Source organism: Echeneis naucrates, chromosome 7 (genome assembly GCF_900963305.1).
Source record: "Echeneis naucrates chromosome 7, fEcheNa1.1, whole genome shotgun sequence".
NCBI classification, from domain to species: Eukaryota; Metazoa; Chordata; class Actinopteri; order Carangiformes; family Echeneidae; genus Echeneis; species Echeneis naucrates.
The window spans coordinates 11,923,017-11,944,196 of record NC_042517.1 but is presented as its reverse complement, the minus strand read 5'-3'; the positions used below and the strand labels follow the sequence as shown (position 1 = coordinate 11,944,196).

The window sequence follows — 21,180 nt, the reverse complement described above, 5'->3', positions numbered from 1 at the left end:
AAGGTGTGTCCTTTATTCCCTGTGAGGTTTGCAGGTTGTTGTTTTTTTTTTTTTTTTTTTTTTTTTGTGGTCAACCATCCTGAATGTAACACATTTCATATTGTGACCAAGAAGTTGGTATCTGACGTGTGTAACGTTGTCCACACTCATTACATTTGCTGTATGTTATATCACCGCTGCTATTTTCATTCAGATGGAGTCTCTGGTTGAAGAGGTGATGCAGCACATCCAAAAACACAGTACTTAGCCCTGCAGCTCCTCACTGTCTCCCAACTGACACAAATTAGGTTATTATGGGATATGCTGTAGGGGATACTGCTGTTGCTACGAGACCAAGCATTAATAATTTAAACTTGACCTGGAACGTCCCCTGAAAATCAAAGTATTTATTTGAGCTCTACGTGATAAATGTCAGACGGGCCAAACTGCGGCCTTCATGCTGCGGTCATTCATTTATGTATGTCACTGTCTGTCACACCAAAACAACAAATTTGTACCATTGCTAAAAAATAAGGAGATCAAAACGTTATCATGACCAAAAAACTGTATATAGATCAAATCACACACACACACACACAATTGGATCTCATTGAAAATAAATATTGCTGATGAGAAGAGATTTGATAAAAAAAATAAATAAATAAATAAATAAAATATACACACACACACACATATATATATATATATATATATATATATATATACATATGTAGGTTTATTCTCTTTTAGTATATAGAGAACACTTGTCTACATACGAAGATGTAACACTTGTTTAGATATACATTTAATGAATATAAAAACACAAATTCAAATACCTAATGGTGAGTCTTCATTCTCTCATTTTGTTCAATTCAAAAAGAAGCAAAAAATAGAGTAAAATAATTTTCTTCCACCATTGTAAACAATTTATTCAGCCCAAGCTGTTATGACATAATGAACAATTGAATGATTTATTCACAAATGTAAAGAGCTTTAGGAGAAATATTTAATTCCAACAAATTTTCCCATGGTTCATATGTCAACATAGCAGAAAATATCTTATTAGTTTTCTACTTTGATAAATTCCTGTGTTTAATAAATGAATGAGACAGATGAGTATGTTAAGTAAGGTGTGAGATTGCACATTCAGTCAAAGTGCTCTGAGAAAGAGTGACCAGTCTCACTGATTTCTATTTTCTCAAAGTATTAATTCGCCCTTTGAAGTCCTTATTGCAATGAGGAAAAACCCGTGAAACTATACCATTCGTGGTTCGTTTTAGTCTACTTCCTCAATAGTGGGGCCCTGAGAGCCGCCTCCTGCCTGGCTGCTGCCACTTCCTGGTGCTGCTCCCTGGTACAGCTTTGTCACAATCGGCTTGCACACTTTCTCTAGTTCACTCTGCTGATGCTCATACTCGTCCTTCTCTGCCAGCTGGTTGTTCTCCAGCCAGGAGATGGTTTGGTTGCACTTGTCAATGACCGTCTTTTTATCCTCGTCGCTAATCTTTCCTTTCATATTCTCATCCTCTACGCTGCTCTTCATGTTGTAGGCATAGGACTCCAGCGTGTTCTTGGCTGCAATCTTCTCTCTCTGCACGTCGTCCTCAGCTTTGTACTTTTCAGCGTCTTGTACCATCCGTTCAATTTCCTCTTTACTGAGGCGGCCCTTGTCGTTGGTGATGGTGATTTTGTTTTCTTTGCCGGTACTTTTGTCGACAGCAGACACATTCAGAATGCCATTGGCATCGATGTCAAATGTTACCTCGATCTGCGGCACACCTCGCGGGGCAGGGGGGATACCAATGAGTTCAAACTTGCCAAGGAGGTTGTTGTCCTTGGTCATGGCTCTCTCGCCTTCATACACCTGAATAAGCACACCAGGCTGGTTGTCTGAGTATGTGGAAAAGATCTGGGTTTGCTTGTTAGGGATGGTGGTGTTGCGTTTGATCAGAGGAGTCATAACTCCACCTGCAGTTTCAATGCCCAGAGACAGGGGCGCCACATCCAGCAACAAGAGATCTTGGACGTTTTTCGATGTGTCACCCATGAGGATAGCGGCCTGCACAGCTGCACCGTAGGCTACGGCTTCATCTGGGTTGATGCTCTTGTTCAGCTCTCTGCCGTTAAAGAAATCCTGCAACAGCTTCTGGATTTTAGGAATTCTTGTGGAGCCACCAACCAGGACAATTTCATGGATCTTGGACTTATCCAGCTTGGCATCTTGAAGGGCTTTCTCAACTGGCTCCAGTGTCCCTCTGAAGAGCTCAGAGTTGAGCTCCTCAAACCGTGCCCTTGTGATGGAGGTGTAGAAGTCGATGCCCTCAAAGAGAGAGTCGATCTCAATGCTGGCCTGGGTGCTGGAGGACAGGGTCCTCTTTGCTCTCTCACAAGCTGTACGCAGTCGCCTCACTGCTCTCTTATTTTGGCTGATGTCCTTCTTGTACTTTCTTTTAAATTCCTCTACGAAGTGGTTCACCATCCGATTGTCAAAGTCTTCCCCACCGAGGTGTGTGTCCCCTGCAGTGGCTTTCACCTCAAAGATGCCGTCCTCAATAGTCAGGATGGACACATCGAATGTGCCTCCCCCGAGGTCAAAGATGAGCACATTGCTCTCTCCTTTTTTACCTTTGTCCAGGCCGTAGGCGATGGCAGCAGCTGTGGGCTCGTTGATGATCCTGAGGACATTCAGTCCAGAGATAACTCCTGCGTCCTTGGTGGCTTGTCTCTGAGAGTCATTGAAATAAGCTGGCACTGTGATTACTGCATTTGACACCCTCTGTCCTAAGTAGGCCTCAGCTATCTCCTTCATTTTAACCAGGACCATGGAGGAGATTTCCTCTGGGTAGAAGGCCTTGGTCTCACCTTTATATTCCACCTGAACTCTGGGCTTTCCATTATCGTTGATGACCTTGAAAGGCCAGAGTTTCATGTCGGACTGAACAACAGAGTCATTAAACTTTCTCCCAATTAGTCGTTTGGCGTCAAACACTGTGTTGGTGGGGTTCATTGCGACCTGGTTCTTGGCTGCGTCTCCAATGAGCCTCTCTGTGTCGGTAAATGCCACATAGCTGGGAGTGGTCCTGTTGCCCTGGTCGTTGGCAATGATCTCCACTTTGCCGTGCTGGAAAACCCCAACACAAGAATAGGTGGTGCCCAGGTCAATGCCAATGGATATTCCCTTAGCTGAGGACATTTTGCTTGTTCCTGATATGCTCCTATAAAAATAATGGAGAGATCAAATTCAATTTATTTATAGTACACATGAAGCCCCTACAACTGAAATCATTCAGAATTGGTATACTATTGATAAATTGTGTGTGTAGTTCATTGTTTTCATAAAACTACTAAGATGAGTATTGAGTCTTGTAGGCCTAACTAAATTTTTCTCCATAAAAACATACATGTGAAAAATATAATCTCTCAATAATCCCCTTTATCTTTTTGATTTATGGATGCTGGGGATTAGAAATGTTTCCATTTTGAAAATGGCCAAACTGAACTTGAAGTAAACCTTGTCTATTATCCAATAATCAAATATTCACCATTAAATAAACTCGATATTACCATTAATGAGAACATACTCAGAAGAATTAATGCATTCGTATGCTGGGTTTTAATCTAATGCTTCGTCATCTGAAGAAAAGTCAAAAACAAAATTTATGCCGTGCACCATCACAAATGTATGAGAATATTATATATATAATAACTTTGCATTGACGTTTCCATTCAACGACGTGAACCACACAAATGCTCAAAGATAATCTACTTACTTTCAGTGGTGAGTTTTCTGATGAGGGAGACTCCCTGAAGAGTTTCCTTTGTGTCAGTTTTGGTCTCTGCGTCGTTCTTCTGAAACTACTGTCAGTCCTGTTGCTTATATAGTTGTGACCAGGTTTCCAGAAGACTCCCAGACTCCCAGTGCCCTCCTCCAAACTCAGTGACTCAACTGATAATATTAGTAACTAATGCAGCTGTCCTGGTGCGCAAGAGCCGGAGAATATTCCAGAGTGGGACAGCACTTTGACGCCAGGCCAGCAGGGCTGACTGAGGGAGCACCATGTACTGAGTGTAACAGTACGACTCCTTCTGTGAGCTTTATCCTCCCAATTGTTTTCTTTTTTATTAGTTTTCAGTCATTTTCGTGGTATAAACATAGTTTGACATGTTGAGAGCTACTTTTCTCTGTTAAAAGAACGTTGCTTTATTGCTGATTAAATGCATTCTTTTACATACATATTATACACTTGTGTATTTTGATCAAGTTAAGACAGTGACAGGAATATGGCAAACATAAAAGTCTAAAATCTTACACAAGATATAGTTCATTCAGTAGTGTTACATAATACCAGAAGCAGTGAAAGGAAGACGTTAAATGTACCGCAGTAGACGAGGTTTTACAAAAGAGGAATGTTCATTTAATTAGGCTCAGTGCTGACATCTGCTTGTTGTAAATGTTTTAAAAGGCACATTCATACCATGGCCTTAACAGTATGATCCAGTCAAAACACTCTTCAGCCGGAGAATCTTGGAAGCGTTCCCTTACTTCTTTTTGAGGAATGCACACAGCCTGTAACCTTTAACATGACATCATGAGCTGCTGTCCGTGAAGGTTCTCGGTCATCCAGGTAAACACTCGAAATCTTAAGCCGTTATTAGCACATTAAATATCTCTTTGCTTTGCAGTTGTTCAGGAGAAGCTCTGGGGGATTCCAGATCATTTTACAGTGAGCGTTGAATGCCAACACCACCAGTCAGGAATATAAAACGGACTCCAACCATTCACCGACTCTCAGAATTTCTTAGAATAAATAATACTGGACTACATCATTCATATAACAAGTGGTATACATTAACCACTGCACTTTGATATAATTAAAAGGATGACTCATGTCACCTTTAGGGGATGTATGCCGTTACCACTCAGTGAGCTCACTGAACACATGTAAAATAAAATGAATGTACACTATAAGAGCTTGAGTTTGTAATGGTTCAACCTAAGCTCTGGTTTATGGAATGTACCAATTAAGTTTTAATGTCATCGACGGAAGAAACGTAAATGTTATTTTGTGTTCCATTATTTGGCACCAGACGTAAATAGGGTAAACAAATACATAATTCTAGTGATCTAGTAGCTTAAGCAGCAGCAGCAACTTAAAAAGAATATACACATGAAAGCATGCAAGCAGGCTCTGTTTTTAAACATGCGACAAGACATGTAAAATGTTAGTTATACATTATATGTTTCCTACATTATATTTCATATTTAACACCATGTCTGAAGTGCTATTAATAAGTTACATTCAGCATAAGTAAAATAATTCCTTCATTTCGTAGCAATTTAGAAAATAAAATAGATCTCTGTTTATCCCAGGGCAATTGTGTTTTGAGCATCTGACGATCAGACATTTTCATTAATACCTGTAAAACAAAACAAAGCTTTACTGTGTCAGTAGATTTTTTATAGCCATACGTTGTTGTTTAAAAAAATTGGCATGCAAAATAGAGTGAAAGTTGAACGCTGGTGAAGACCTACCTGTAATAATTGGGTTTGAAGGGGCCGTTCTTGTTCAGACCCATGTACTTGGCCTGTTCGTCAGACAGCTCTGTCAGGTGGGCATCAAAATTTGGTAGATGCAAACTAGCAACATACTCATCTGGGTAAAACACACAGATTCCAATATGTGTTAGGTAGATATAAATGTACTCCAACACACGGTGTAACATTCTGGCTTTGCTGTATTTCTGTCATGTCTGTAATTTTAAGGTCAAGTCACAGGGTGGCATCAATGAGCAACATATGGGAGCAGTAACACAAACTGTTTTTATTGTCAGTCTAAAAGTACTTGTTGTAATTACAGATCATCAATCATGCACTAAAGTTCAAGAATAGTTTCTTTGTAGAGTCATTTCTTACCCATCTTCTTAGGCAGCAGATACACATCCTGTTTATAACGTCCCTCTGGGGCATTGAACAACTCTATCAGAGCCAGGGCCTACGAACGCACACTGACTGTCAGACTCATAAAGGACCAGAAAACAGCAGGATGGTGGTGGTATTTCCTGAAGTGTAGAGGATCCCACGGAAAGGAAAGGAGAAAAGCACTGACCTGGGTTGTAGCAGTGATGGACAACACGAATGTAGGCACTGTGGAACAGCTCAGGTTTAAAAGGCGACCCTGTGAAGTCAGAGTTCCAGTGTGAGCTACACTGTACAAAGAGTTCAGCTGTGACACAATAAAGGATAAATGACCCACAGACCACACAAGCTGTTGACCGAGACCTTTTAATTCGACAGAGGAATAAATCCAAGACCCACATTGTTGTGATAATTTGGAAAAGAATCTTCCAGCACAACATATTGTGATAGTAAAATGCCTCTAAGCCTTGTGCGAATGTAGGATGTAGTCATAGATGGTCAAGGTGCAATAAAAAGAATTTCTAATGAAACAAATTTTAAGATATTAAGGTATACAGGAGAGGGCATACCTCTGCCAGCAGGACGACCCTCTTTCCATCCGGCCAGATGATGTGGTCCACCTGAGAGCGAACCCTCTCCCAGGTCAGCTCTGGGCTGCGAAGACTTGCCTGATTAAAATAAAACACACTCAGTCCTACAGCTGGAAATGAAAGTAACAAGGACCTTGTGCAATGCTATTTATTAACTGCGTGTCATTGTGGAAAACACAGCAAGTACTGTAAAATGTGACACGGATCATCCAGTAATGAGTCAGTCCAGTCCGGTTCCTTAAGAGGAAATGACTGGATTTCTAAACAGGTCATCTAAAACCAGACAGCGTTAAATGAGGATTTGGGCATGAAGCCACATTTGTGGAGTCTGCTGAATCATATCTGGAGTTAAAGGACATGGTTTTTGGGACAGCTGGACACGTGGTTTCCAGTGGACCATTGTGTGGACAGCTAAGTCTAATGTGTGTCTAAAATGTATTGGACTTAAAGTGAAGCCAATACTGACCTGCATCTCATTGTCAGCACAAAGCTGGAAATTTGAATAGAAATTTAGCAGACACACATGGACAAAGCAGCCAGAAACAGAGTTACGTGGATTCTTACCACATCAATCTCAGTGTTGGAGTGACCCATGTTGCAGACGATGCAGCCGTTCTTCATTCGGTCAAGCTGTTCTCTGGTAACCACATTCTTGTTGCCTGAATTCAAGCAAAAAGAGCTGCGTGTCAGTGAAGCATGAGTACGCTGAAAATCAAAGTCCCTCTTTCTGTTTTAACAGAGCATTTACAATTAAATTTAAGTGGGACGGGGTCTTGTGGATGTCACTTGATTTGCACAGACACACAAAAAGAATTTTAGCATTCAGAAGAGAAGTCTGTTATTGATGCCTGAAATAAAATGTGCACTGTGATTATCAAAGCATAAATAATGGACATCACTGCATGGGGCAGTACCAGTGCAAGTTATCACCACGTCCATCTGCCGAATGACCTCACTCAGCTTGACGACTCGGAAACCGTCCATGCTGCGATGAAACACATACAGTAATATTTATTCGTTTTGGAGGCAGAAAACAGAGTGAAAGCAATTTAAAAAATAATGATCATAATATGTTGTTCTCTCGGCATCGCAGCTAATCTAACGCACAACACAGAAACTAAAGGGAGTACATTTATAGGTGGAGTGGCACTGACTGAGAATGGCTAGGGACTCACCATGCCTGAAGGGCACAGATGGGGTCAATCTCAGTGATGCACACAATGGCTCCCAGGGCTTTAAGAGCAGTGCAGCAGCCTTTCCCCACCTACAAACCACAGGACAGTGAAGTAGTTGTTATGATAATTATAATTCTACAACATGTAAAACGGTGTGCTGCAGCAGTGAAAATTCAGTCACTCCATCAAGACTAAGATTTCTTTTTTTAAATCAAAAATCGATTCACCTCTCCATAACCACACACAACGACTTGTTTGCCTCCAAACATTATATCTGTGGTCCTCTTCAAGCTGGCAGATACAAGAAAAATAACACACTTTAATCCATTTTCATGCTGCAAAGAATGCAAGTATTCACACTATAAAACAAGCAGGGGCAGCTTGATTGCAAACAATAAGCAGCCCTCTGGACGATTAGCTTTCCTCACCCATCCAGGATAGATTCACGGCAGCAGTAAAGGTTGTCGAATTTCTGCTTGGTGACTGAGTCATTCACATTCATGGCAGGGACACACAACTTCCCAGCCTTAGACAGCTGGTACAATCTGAGAGGACAAATGAGAAAGCATGTTTCACACACACACGCAGACACAAATCCACACACAAACTGAGCTGCAATCCAGTGTGACCTTCCACCTTTAGGAGCATCTGGATAATTGATTCCAAGGGTAAGTCATACATGCACAGCTGCTGTGACATGTGGGTGAGCTCTGTCATGTTTCTCAAATAGGCTCCATCCAAATCAGGCCACTGACCTTTTCAATCTACACAGTCAGCGTGTATTAATACTGATATAGTTTATATAACCACCTCTGATATTGTTTACACTGACATATTGTATCTCATTCATTAGAGATGGCTTTTCAGTCAGAGCTTGGCTCGCCTCCAGCTCATCTCCATCTGAAGAAAAAAAAATATGTAAAAGGAAAAAAAAAAAAATAGACCATTCCCTACACTAAATCCTTTTTAAATAGCTTTTTCAATTAGCTGCTAAAAGCAAGTCCAGCATTCAGAATTTAAAAGAGCGGCAAACATGTTGAAGCTTAAGTCCAAAGTGTATCAGTAAAAAAAATGCTCAATGTCATTTTATATGGTGAGTGAAACAATTGTAATTTATGAATGATATGCTTCTGTTTGCAGCAACAAATATTTACTCATCTTTCATTTCCATTAGGTGCATTTGGGTGTTGAGGCAAATATAATAGACTGTATGCAATACCTGTTGTGCATGATGGATTATGCATATGATATTATGGGATGGATGGGTGAATGGCCACATGCATTGTGCAGTTGTGCTCATGCATGTGTCTTGTTATATGTGAGCGTGTGTTTGTGAATCTGTAAATATATATTTTCAACGTGCTGAAAACAGGATTCAGCAGACAAAGTTTCATTGTATAACACAAAAGGACAAAGCATCCATCTAAAAGTGCAACAGGTTTTACTGTCACACCGTGCAGAATGGCACATAAAGCCAAAGGAATTAGGAAATGCTGTCAGTCTCCGAAAACGTCCTCTATTCTTTATTATTCTTTACTTTGTCTTGTAATAAAAAAATCAGTAACTGCGATGTTACCATTACCACTAAAGGAGAAACTGGTTGTATTGGAAAGTGGTTTTCTTTACTTCCCACTTCTTTTAAAACCCCACACTCACTAAATCTATCCCGTCTCACCTGTGAACCCCAGTGACACTCTCCTCCACTATCCCCCGGACTTTCTTGAAGACACTGGGATACTTCTTGTACACCCAGTGAGTTAAGTCTCCACCATCGTCCAGGACCTAAGAGAAATAAATCATTTAACCGCATGTAGGATAATCCTCGAAAAAAAATCTGCAGTATTTAAGAGCAGGGTAGAGCTAGGGGACAGAAGAGACCGGTCTTCAATTTATCATGGGGTTGTCACATTGATACCATATTGGCCTGCCAGCCCTCAGTGTTGACACAGCGATCGATGCACCACCAGAAGTCATCCTCTGACTCACCCTTCCACGCAAACACTGGTACTCCTGCAGCAAGCGAAACACAAACACAACTAATGGCAAAGACGGACAGCAGAGCAAAAGAGAACAGGGCAGCTGCACGAGTAAGAGATCCATTTAGACACGATTACACGGTGAGAGAATATGGCTGCTCTTTAGTTTCTGCAGTCCATCGGTTCACACAGTTCAGTGCTGAACTTTTTAATGCATTGTAGACACCCTTTATGTTTGCTGACTCATTGACTAAAATATAAAGTGACCATCCAGCCATCCAACCATCCAGCCAATGCAGGAAAACATCCACCACCAGGTTGATATGACAGAATTTAAATTATAAGAGATACGTATATTTATGCTTAAAGTTGCCACACAAAGTATACAAAACCTGATGAGACTGTTGATTACATGTTTCATGCTGTTCAGAAGCTGCCGACCTTAGAGACGATCTCACCTGTTTCAGCGAGAGCGGCAGCCACCTCGTTCTGAGTGGAGTAGATGTTACAGGCAGTCCAACGACACTGGGCCCCGAGAGCTACCAGGGTTTCAATCAGGACCTAGGAAGGAACCACAGTTACGCACACAGGTCAAAGTGATGAAGAAGAGAAGGACGGTAGCAGTCACAGGGCTCTGCGTTTAACTGGGTGAGAGGACGTACTGCTGTCTGTGCAGTGATATGGGTACAGCCTACTATCTTGGCCCCAGCAAGTGGCTTCTCCCCCTGGGCTCTCTTCCTCAAGGAGATCAGGGCAGACATGTCTGGGGAGAAACAGATTGAGCATAAGTTAAGGTAAAGTGAAAGGACTGTAAAGTCAGATTTTGGTTTTGGAAGGAGAAGAACAATGGAACCCTGTGGATTTAAAAAAGAAGTCGGATTTGCAGTAAATGGCTCTAAAATGGAGACTGCAGCGCCATCAACAGCTGTTGCTGCCCAAGCCTGAAGCCTGAAGAACACTTGACAAGTACTCACGCCTACTTAGAACTCAAATGGGCAATGTAAACAGAGAGCAGGAGATGGACTACAGAGAGAGAGAGCACAAAAACAAAATGCTCAAGATGGAAGAGGATGTAACACCAAAAGAAAATAAGTAAGAAGTGATGAATAGCTTTGAGAGAAAAAACTGCGGTCATGTTTCCGGGATAATATTGACACTGCCCCAGTCCTGGGTCATAAACGGTTTTGAAATCAGGACAAGAGGACCTTTATCAAATAGTATTTCAGCAGCAGAACAGATACCATGTGACATGTATCTAACAAAGTCACAACAGATAGCTCAGAGATGTGGGCCATGTAACATGGACATGACCGCCTCTGTGTAGGAAAAGTCACCCTGTAAGACGCTACACTTCCAGGTATTTGGTTGAATCGTGAAAAGATCCACTTTCTGTTTAGAAATGGAAATTTGTCCATGTGTTTGAAACACTGGCAACCTTCCCCCTGAGGGCAGATATACCTTGCTCTGCAATCTCTATTTCTCGGCGGCCAAATTCAGCCTGTTTGATGTTCTTCACACAGAAGTCGCTGCTGCCGTGGGTGTTGATCTGGGCTTTGTCCCGCGGGGAAGTTTCATCATCTGAGCTGTCGGTGTAGGAGGCAGCTGGGAAACAGAGAACACAAAAGGTCACTATTGTGGAAAAGCACACAAAAGAGGAAATAATGAAATGTATACTCCAAATCTATTATGTGACATTTGGAGCTTGTGTGCGTTTCCCATGTGCAAATTTGTAGATACTGTGCATACTGTTAGTTCACAATGCTGTTTCATGAACTAACCAGTGCTTGAGTGTGTATATTCAATTTATGTCCTTTTATGCAAAAACGTATGTATCTTACATTGATGGGGCTATAGTCTTCATAATAAAATACATTCATGAGTTTGTGAAGCCAACTAAACATCTGATGGAAGTAGAATGACTGTTTTAGGCATGCAGCACCTGAGCTGTAGCTGTCTGTGGAGGACTGAGAGATGGACCTGGAGAGGGAGCGGCGGCCTGCCTTGGTGGGGTACTTAGTGAATTCCTGTTTGTCCTCTGTGTTGGCAAACTGGATCTGGAGACAAAATAGTGCACAACGTAAATGTTAATGAAGAAATCATGGCACCAAGGGGAGATTAGAACAAAAAGCACCATCACCATCACATATGAACAGTGATGACTCCCTCTCATTACATATTTGAGCTCTTTTTGCTGTTTCAGTTACTAAAACTGTGCTTTGATTGATAAATTACCTGACGGGCCCGTTACAGTAAATCGAAGGAGGATCAATAGGAAGGGAGCTGACGCCTATTTTTAGATTCTCTCTGCTGCTCTGTGATTTATGCTTTGTTCAAATACACAGGCTTCAGTTGTTAGTGTGGTTCATCGTGTCAAACAGACCCTTCAAAGGGCCCAAGATCAAAGACCTGGAAACACATAAAGCGGATCAGCACACAGCCAGCTCTGACCAAAGAGCCTCAACTGTCCAGTGTCCTTGAGCTTACAACCAGATGTTCATCTGATTTTCCACTCTTGTCTCCACTTATTTTATTTTTTTAAGCTACTAAATAAAAGCCAGTGCCTGGAGTGAGCTTGGCTCTATTTAAGGCTTGGCAGCCTACAATTAGACTTAAGATCTGACAAATCCACTAAGTGTCATTTTAACACCCTGAAACTGTAACAAACTGGCAGCACCAACAGACAGACCAGAGTCAGCTGCCAACATTAGAAACTGCTGGCAAACCTGACCCGCAGGTCTGTCACTCACATCGGAGTCAATAAAGTCCAAGAGCGTGGCTGTGCTGTATCTATCCTGACAACTGATACAAATATAGAAGGGTTAGAAACAATCTCCCTCTGAATGCAGAAACACATCTTCACATGCATAGAAGTCTAGGTGACGACGCTGCGCTTCCAGGCTGGGAATAAATGGGGCTGTAAGAAGACAGCTTATACAGCCTTTTACTGAAATAGAACGTGTGCAGGTGGACATCAGGTCTGAGCCTCATGACGTCTTTCCCCCATGGACTGATGTGTGTATCTCCATGACTGATGTTGATAACAGACTACGGTTGGTTAAAAAGAAAGTTGAGGTGTTAATGATTATAAAACCAACGGTAAGACCAGTAGCTTGGAGTTACAGAGCCTAATGAAGTGTTGCACAGGAAGCTGCTGGCACTCTCTCAGTTGGCCTTTCCAAGAAAACCTACAGGTGTCTTGGTGGCTTAGTGGCAAGTGTGCTGGGCCAACTCAGAGCTCACCAGGTGATGTTGTGTCTCGTGTCTTTATCACAACATTGTATAATGTTTCATAGTCCTGCTTAATGGCTTCACACTCCTTTTTTTTCTCTCCTTGTTTCCCTTTCATTATCGCTTCCTTCACCACTCGCTGAGGTTGCAAAGTAATATTGCTGTAGAGTGTGATTTTCCTTATGTTCACGTTTTTAAATTGACAGTTTACATGTGATTTTATGGAAGTGAATATATTTCAAACCAGTGAAGGTCATGCAAATTAAAGTGAAACAAAATGAGTGAAGCAGACGTGTCAGAATGACTGAGGCTCTCAACAGCAGTAAGGAAGTCCACTTCACTAAACGTCTAAGTGATACTACATGATTTTCTCCTTTTCCCTAAACCTTTTTTTATGTTCTACATTTATTGTGACAATGCTGCAGGATTCCACTGTTCTCTTATTTTATATGTCCATAGAATGTGTTTGGACTAAAAACTAATACGCAGACATGACAGAGTTGACACAACACACAGATGATAAATCCGGGAGCACAAGAATGGCTGACTAACAACACTGAGTTTGGTAAGATTGGCTTGTGCAGCCAGCATATGGATGTCAACCTATAATCATGTGTTACACTCGAGAGCAATGATACTTTAAAGGGATACTAAATTAGGTTGGGGGGGTTTTTTTCTGTCAAACATAATGCTGCTGATATCTTTTGGTGTGAGCTCACAGCTGGATGAAATGGGCATGAATAAATTAGTTACTCTGTATTTTCCACATGAACATCAGAAGAAGTTAAAATGGAGATTTACTTTAACACAACTGTCCTAGTAAATACCATCTTCATATTAAAAAAGGGAAACTTATGGCTGAAATGCGAAAACAGTAGTAACTCTGTTCGCTGTTATTCAGTGTATATATCTTGATTCCTTCTTTCCCTGGGCAGCGACACAGAGGCTTCAACAATCTAGTGTCAGTCAAAAGAAACTCAAGAAGCTTGTGAGACAGTGTGAACTGAAGAGAGCTCTGCATTTCTCTCCTTTCACAATTTGGAGTGCACTCTCATGCTCTTGCAAAATAGTACCTTTATGTTTACTATGCAGTAGTTTGGACATAGAAACTGAAGACTGTTACTTAAAGTAGCACTGGTTTCTTTTACTTTTTAACACACAGAACTATGAACGTCAACTGAGATGTGTGAAGAAACCATTTGTGAAAGAAAAGTGCCCACTCCACATAATTGCAAAAAGGCGACAAAAAAGTTGTAACACTAACACCAAAAGTTAGCCTGCCACATCTAGTTGCAACATATGCAGTCTGTTTAGGATTGAGTACAAGTTCAGTTCTTGGTGATGCATTGTTGGCAACTCACCCTTTCTCTCCCGTGCCCATGTTTGTGTGCCATGGCTGCCTGATCTGTCCAGTTTTCCAGCCTACTTCCCTGTGCCTGTATGTCCTCTGTGTGATGGTACTAGGTGTCCCTGATGCTATTATCCCAGAACACTCCCAGGCAGAGCCGGGGGGGAGGTTCCCACCTATTATTCTGATTTCTAATGGCCAACCTGGAGAGGGAGGGAGAGAGCGAGAGAGGCCTGGAGAGAAAGAGGAGGTTACTTCCAAATGAGCCGCTCTCTCTCTACCTCTCTCTGGTTCTGCCCTTGACAACCAGCTGCTAAAGTCAGTGGGTTGTATAGTATGGTGGATTTTTTTAAATGCTGTGAGAGCAAATGCAGTAACAAATTGCAAACACTATAAAAAGTGGTATGTACATATACACAAAGAAGAAATAAGTACAGAAACATTTACACAACCAGAAAAGGGACACACATATTCTGCAGCGTTTACATTTTAGTCTGTATTCCTGACTTGAACTCCTAAATAAAAGGGGATTGACAGGAGGAATTAAAACCTGTTTGCCTTAGCCTTCTGCTGAATCAATAAGTGGCCCATCCAGCCCCATCTTACGTCTAAAAATACCCTTACTCTCCTAGATATCAGGCCAGGTCACAGACTTAAGCTGTGGTGCAACAGTCAGCCGGCAGTGCAAAGCGCTCGATGTGGTCCCAACATAAGGCAATACCAACTACTTAGCCAGACGCCGCTAATGAGCCTGCAGGGCCATCTCACTGAAAAGCCATTCAGACAGCCTAATCCACGCAAGCGGTTACATTCAACAAGTCAAAGACAGACAGCCTGAAATATAATTATTTACAAATTGTGCACCAACAGCGAACTAACCCTCCGGCCAGAAAGCCCAGTTCTCATGCAGGTCTAGCTCTATAACTGCTGGGCCTCCTTTTGGTCTGCAAAGGCACCTACTTAGATCAACACATGCATGACGGATTAAACAGTGTTGTGCAAAAAAACATACAGTGTGCTAATCCTTCCTCCAGAACTACGTGACCTTTAGTTACAAGATATGAATTAAATTCATGATCATATACTCCAAACTTTAGAGAATATGAAAGCTAAGGTAATTCAAAATCAGACTTGATAAACAAACACAAGGAGAGGGACATTGCTATTTACAGTATCAATAGAAATTGCATTTCGTTGCCAATATGCTGTAAAATGAGAAGATGAACATTCATAAAGGCAGGCTGCTGATGACAAATGCTGCTGTTAATGTTTTTTTATATTATTGTTATAACGGAAACCGCAGCTGGACAAAAGACAAAACTAGTCAGTATGGATGTGTTATATTTCTCAGCCAATGGTGACTTTACCCCCAATGTTAATATGACTCACACTGTGGGGCAAACACAGCACTTCACTTGTGTAACGTGGACTGAGTGGCACTTAGAGCTTTAATAAATAAAGGAAGTGATATATGACAGTGACATTTCTAACGGCAATGTAGTTTGATTTTCTCTGTTTTATCACATTTTATGCTATCCACAATTTGTGGTTTGAAACAGCAAAACCATTTCAGTATAGTTTAACACCTACACCCCTGAGCAAAAACTGGCTGTTTATGTCGCTGAACCTCTCTTCTGATTGGCTGTTTTCTGAGTGACATGGATCCAGACCAACCACAGGTAATAACTTGAAGCTTTATACTGTAGCTCAGTAAAATTCATCAGTAAATGAAAATATTTATAGTCAGTCAAGTGTTAAAATTAGCTGAACCGACAACCAAAATCAAAATGAAGAGTTCAAATAACTGAGCAAACACAAACAGTTTCTCTATCATGTGCAGTGATATGTTGTAATGACCACTGGAAAAGTTGTGTGGGTCTGGGTGGGCCATGGCTGAGGGTGGTGACCGTGTTACTGTTTTCTGCTTTTTAACAAAAAGGACACAGAGATCACAGCGAAAGTGTGTCATGCATATTTGGATTTATATTGATTATCTGTTTTGTAAGTATGTTTATCTGACCTTCAGATATTTTTAAAGGTGAAAATGAGGAAGGAACAGGTATGGAACCGTCCGCAGGGATCAGACAAGAAATGATGGTGCATGAACAGATTCGTGGTGAGTGAGTCCCATTGTCAGGGGGGCGTATTGTGTAACTGGTGGATGGATTCAAAGAGAGAGGAGGACTCACTTGCCCACTCATACACACACACACACACACAATCACATATTACATTTTAACTTGTAACAATGATTGCATTTGCTCACTGCAACTTTCAGCTGATTACATGACAATGGGCCTCATAAGTTCACTTATTCATGTGTGATCATTTGAACGCAGTATTTGTTTCACTCATTTACTTTCCTCTGTGAGCAGGTGGCTCTGTTTGACACTAGGCTCTCACATTTATTCAGAACATTATGCTTTGTTTTCATGATCTCCATGCACAATCCTACCATCCAATATGTTTTCAATCGGGCTCCCTGCAGTGGCTCACAGTCCACACATTATTGCCTCTTCAAACAGGGGGTCTGAGCTAATATTCTGAAGTCTAAGAACCCTGCTGCTGGGAAAATAGCTATTTTTTTACTACGTTGATTGTTATGTCCAGCTCTTGTGCACATACTTGTGTCCATGTTCATTAATTTATGATATTCAAGTCATTTTAAGGGCTAATGTTTGTGAGCTTATTGAAACTTTGTTACATGAAATAGATAGAAGGTATATTTAGACATGAAGGAGAACAAATTCAAGCCCCTAGATTATTATTGTTCTTGAAAATGTTAAGTTTGGAGCTTTGCTGCCATTTTAAGTGATGGTCTGCTGGTGATCACTTGTCTCACTCTGACCCAGCAGTGTTGCTGCGCTGAGCTTCAGGTTTTTTTTCCAATGCTGCAATGCTATTTTTTTATTTGTACATGAGCCATTCGTGCTTATCTGAACACCAACTGGCAAACATGTACATTTTTTCACAAAGGCGTAATCATCACCATCCCCACACTGAATTATTAAGGAAACATCACATACAAGTACAAAGATGCCTAAAATAGCTAATATAATTTCATGAGGCAAAGGAAGGAGCAATAAAATTTTACTCAACATTCGGTACATCAGGATCCAGGCCTGTCTTAAAAGTCAATTAGGCTGGATTAACATTGTATCAGCAGTAAATATAACAGTGAGTTCTTTGTAAGGCCAACAGTAGTGGAAATAAATGTCCTTAACTGTGAACATAAATATGTCGAGGTGAATTCAATAATTTACTATTACACATAAAGTACCAATTGAGAGGTTGATATTTTCGCTTTTGCTGACTAATGTAAATATTGCTGGTTTGAAGATAATATCTGACCATATTATCAGTGCACAGCGGTGTGTGGATCTCCCCAGCTCGTAAAGTCAGAACAATATACACTAACTAACCATTTTACTAGGCACACCCTGCTACTAAGAAGTTTGATCCCTGTTTGCCTTTAAAACTGACTTTATTCTTCATTGCAATGATTCAACAAGATGCTGGAAACATTCCTCAAACATTTCCATCCATATGGACATGATAGTAGATTTGTCAGCTGCGCATCCATGATGCAAATCGTCCTCCATATCCCAACGGTGCTCTGTTGAACTGAGATCTGGTGACTGCGGAGGCCTTTCCACTACAGCCAACTCTTCGTGCAGTCAACCTTGAGATGATTTGAGCTTTGTGACGTGGTGCTCTATCCTGCTGGAAGTGGCCATCAGAGGACTATACTCTGTGGTAGATGTGGTTAGAAACAGCACTCAGGTGGCTTGCAGCATTTGAATGACGCTCAGATAATACTGAGTGGCACAAAGTGTCCCAAGAAAAATATCTCTCACAGCACCACACTACCACGGGCTGCCTGGACTGCTGATCCAAGGCAGGAAAGATCTATACTTTAATATTGCTTACACCAAATTTTGATCCTACCATCCAAATTTCGCATATGAAATTGAGACTCGTCGTACTGGGCAATGTTTATTATCCCAAATCTTCTATTGTGGACTTTTGGTGAGTCCATCTGAATTGTAGCCTTTCCTGTTCTTAGCTGAGAGGAGCTGCACTCTGTGTTGTCTTCAGCAGCTGCAGCATCTGCTTCAACGTTCGACATGTTGTGTGTTCAGAGATGCTCTTCTGTGATCGTTGGTTATAACAAGTGGTTATTTGAGTTCCTGCTGCCTTTTTAATCAACCCAAACCATTTTGGCCATTCTCCTCTGACCTCTGGCACAAAAAAGACGTTTTTCCACGACACGTCCCACTCACTGAATATTTTCTCTTTTTTTGGTCAATTCTCTGTACACCCCAGAGATGGCTGTCCCAGTAGATCACTTTTTTCCCTGTTCTGATGCTCAGTTTGAACTTCAGCGGATCATCTTGACCACGTCTACGGGCTAAATGCATTGAAATGCTATGTGATGAGTTGGTTAGATATTTGTGCAACGAGAAGTTGAACAAGTGTGTCAAATGAAGTGGCCTGTGAAGGTGTGTTAACCTCAGAGTGCTCCAGTAAAGCGCGACAGCTGTCACAGGTCAAAGGTCACCTTGAGGCCCTGGCCTCGGAAAGGCCCTGGGAATTCAATCCTCACCTCTGTGAGTCAGACTTGACAAAATGTAGCTTCACAAATTTTGTCTAATCACAATTCCCAGAGAAAATGAGACAAGAAACTCAGAGGAGTTTTGATTTGTGGATTTCTGATGTGAGCATCATCAGCTCGCTGTCCGCTCCATGTTTATCTACTGCCTGCTGCCTGCTGCCAGCTGTGACACATGGCAGTGGCTCTGTAATGATATGAGCTGCCACCTGAAGGGAGCATTTCACTGTGATGATCGTGGAACTGCCAGGGCTTTTCTCACAGGCGCACCTTGAGCTGCAAACACATCTTTATCACGCTCTTTCTGTTACCAACAATGGCCATGACACACACACACACACACACCTGCAGAGATTCACGTGAACACAAGGATGAGGATTGTGATTTTTCGGGAGGCAAACAGCTCGTTACAGAGCTCATACTTAGTGTGCAGGCCCACTGCCTGAGCTCAGGTATGTCAGCCGGCGTATTCCTCTACTTCTACAGAGGATCTAAAAGCTCTACTTGGATTTTCCTTGGTTCTTGCCTGCAGGATGTTGGCATGACAGCTTGGTTTGGGTAAACAGGAAGGCAGACTGGAACAATAATCCAGCTCCTTTAAAAAAAAAAAAAAAAATGACATGTTGCATCAGTAATTATACAGTGAGAGAAAGGCATTTTCTCCTTCAATCCTTCAGCTGTTTGAAACAGTTGAGGTGATGGAGGGGGATCCCTTCATATATACACCTATCATTCCTGCTGCTTCCAAAACAATGCACCAAAACACCCACCCACCCACACACACACACACACACACACACACACACACACACACACACACACACACACACAGACACTGTCCTCTCTGCTCAACTTTGTGCTGAAAGAAAGAAAGAGAGAAAGCGTGTGTGACACCGGAGCAGCGGATTGACCTGACTGCAATGCGGACCGGAGGTGATTGGTCCTGCTCACAAAGTGTCTGGCCTCAGACCACACACAGTCTGCAGGTCCAGGTCCAGGTCCTGGTTCTGGTCCTGGTTCTGGTCCTGGTTCTGGTCCGAGCATCTCTTACCTTCTTGACGGATTTGAGAGTGGGGACTGCGGTGAAGGCGGCGGACGGCATCTCCCCGACGTTCATGTTCACGTCGCTGCTGTTTTTGCTGACGGTCATCGCTGAGTATTTCTCCGCCACGTTTTCGGTCTCTTTGACATATTTGGTGGCCTGTTTGACCTCCGTCTTTCCGTCCACAGCCGAGTCGGTCATCTCATCCAGGTGACGATGAAATCCCCCCAAAAGAATGAGTATTGAGACTGAGCCGAGCGGAGTGTATCTGATCTGCCGGGGTGAGGCGGTCTGAAGGAGACTTTAGGAGGGACAGACCCGCCGTCTGTCCTCGACACTTTGTCCAACAGCGGATCAGACACTTGCTCCAGCGCTGCGGGTTTACCTTCAGCTGCGAGCGGCGGCGAAGTCAGTTTCTGGTTCGACGCTTCCGATTAAGGCTGCGGTTAAGGGGAAAGTTAAGGGACACTTAAGCGACCGCGTTGGACCGGGTCCAGATCAGAATCCCTCCTCTACATTGACCGGTCAAATCTGGACCGGATTATCCCAGAAAAGACTCTTTAAGACACAATGTAAGATTTGTGAGACATTTAATCCACAAAAAAGTCACAAAACATCAAGCTAGCAAAAAACATCCTGGAGGAAATTGGCCTTATTCATAGAACATATATTATTATTATTGTTATTATTATTATTATTATTATTATTATTATTATTATTATTATTATTATTATTATTATTATTAAATATTCAATGTAGTCTCTTATGGTTATAACATGAATTTTGTTGTTGCAGACAATGAACTGAAACTGGTGCTTCATTATAGTCTGATATATTACCTGGAAATAAAAGTGTTTGCTTTTTACTTCTATGCCATCTTGGGTGCCCAAATGTCACATCAACAGATGTATCACGATGGAGTACAATGGAATAGGAAATGGTGCTTAGAAAACATAAATTATACAATGAATATACATTTTCTTAGTCTGAGTCTGTTGATATCTTACACATGTATGGCCTGACTTCTACTACGTTTAATCATGTGCTACATTACAATAAGAGAGAGAATATTTTGCCGTGTGACCTGCTTAACTGTGATAACAGGTAGTAGGTGTACACTGACTGTCATAGTGGAACAAAAGGAAGAAACAAACAAACTTAGACAGAGGTTTAAAACATTTCAGAGGTCACTTGAAACAATAGAAATAGTAATGGTTATGTTAGAAGTAATACCAATAGTCATAGCAGTGCTTTGTAACAAAAACAGATTTGTCAAGCAGGGGCAGTAAAGGCAGGCATGAGACAGGTTGCAG

General features: G+C 41.7%; 2 protein-coding genes across 4 annotated transcripts; both read right to left on the bottom strand.

Moving 5' to 3' along the window:
• Positions 1–788: 788 nt before the first annotated feature.
• On the bottom strand, positions 789–3,850 carry hspa1b (heat shock protein family A (Hsp70) member 1B). Its single transcript, XM_029506518.1, has 2 exons — positions 3,750–3,850; positions 789–3,194 (listed from the first exon to the last, which is right to left on the bottom strand). The coding sequence occupies exon 2, from the start codon at positions 3,170–3,172 to the stop codon at positions 1,256–1,258; it is 1,917 nt and encodes a 638-aa protein (XP_029362378.1). The 5' UTR covers positions 3,173–3,194; positions 3,750–3,850; the 3' UTR covers positions 789–1,255.
• Positions 3,851–4,162: 312 nt separating this feature from the next.
• On the bottom strand, positions 4,163–20,197 carry ahcyl1 (adenosylhomocysteinase-like 1). 3 transcript variants are annotated; one of them, XM_029505638.1, is made up of 17 exons: positions 19,877–20,197; positions 11,577–11,691; positions 11,096–11,239; positions 10,300–10,400; positions 10,096–10,198; positions 9,577–9,671; positions 9,337–9,443; positions 8,090–8,206; positions 7,889–7,952; positions 7,662–7,750; positions 7,401–7,471; positions 7,051–7,145; positions 6,466–6,564; positions 6,087–6,155; positions 5,894–5,972; positions 5,513–5,633; positions 4,163–5,397 (listed from the first exon to the last, which is right to left on the bottom strand). In XM_029505638.1, the coding sequence occupies exons 1-17, from the start codon at positions 20,066–20,068 to the stop codon at positions 5,391–5,393; spliced, it is 1,668 nt and encodes a 555-aa protein (XP_029361498.1). In that variant the 5' UTR covers positions 20,069–20,197; the 3' UTR covers positions 4,163–5,390. The 3 variants fall into 3 exon arrangements, with proteins under 3 accessions (XP_029361498.1, XP_029361500.1, XP_029361499.1); XM_029505640.1 differs by lacking the exon at positions 19,877–20,197 and adding an exon at positions 14,227–14,315; XM_029505639.1 differs by lacking the exon at positions 4,163–5,397 and having other exon boundaries at positions 5,509–5,633.
• Between the last annotated feature and the right edge of the window lie 983 nt (positions 20,198–21,180).

Excerpts from the sequence above, each read along its gene's own strand:
- hspa1b (XM_029506518.1), bottom strand. The coding sequence starts at position 3,172 with ATGTCCTCAGCTAAGGGAATATCCATTGGCATTGACCTGGGCACCACC.
- ahcyl1 (XM_029505638.1), bottom strand. The coding sequence starts at position 20,068 with ATGACCGACTCGGCTGTGGACGGAAAGACGGAGGTCAAACAGGCCACC. Across the intron at positions 7,751-7,888 it reads TTGTGTGTGGTTATGGAGAG|GTGGGGAAAGGCTGCTGCAC; the intron begins GTGAATCGATTT and ends TGTGGTTTGTAG. Across the intron at positions 7,146-7,400 it reads CGTGGTGATAACTTGCACTG|GCAACAAGAATGTGGTTACC; the intron begins GTACTGCCCCAT and ends GCTTGAATTCAG.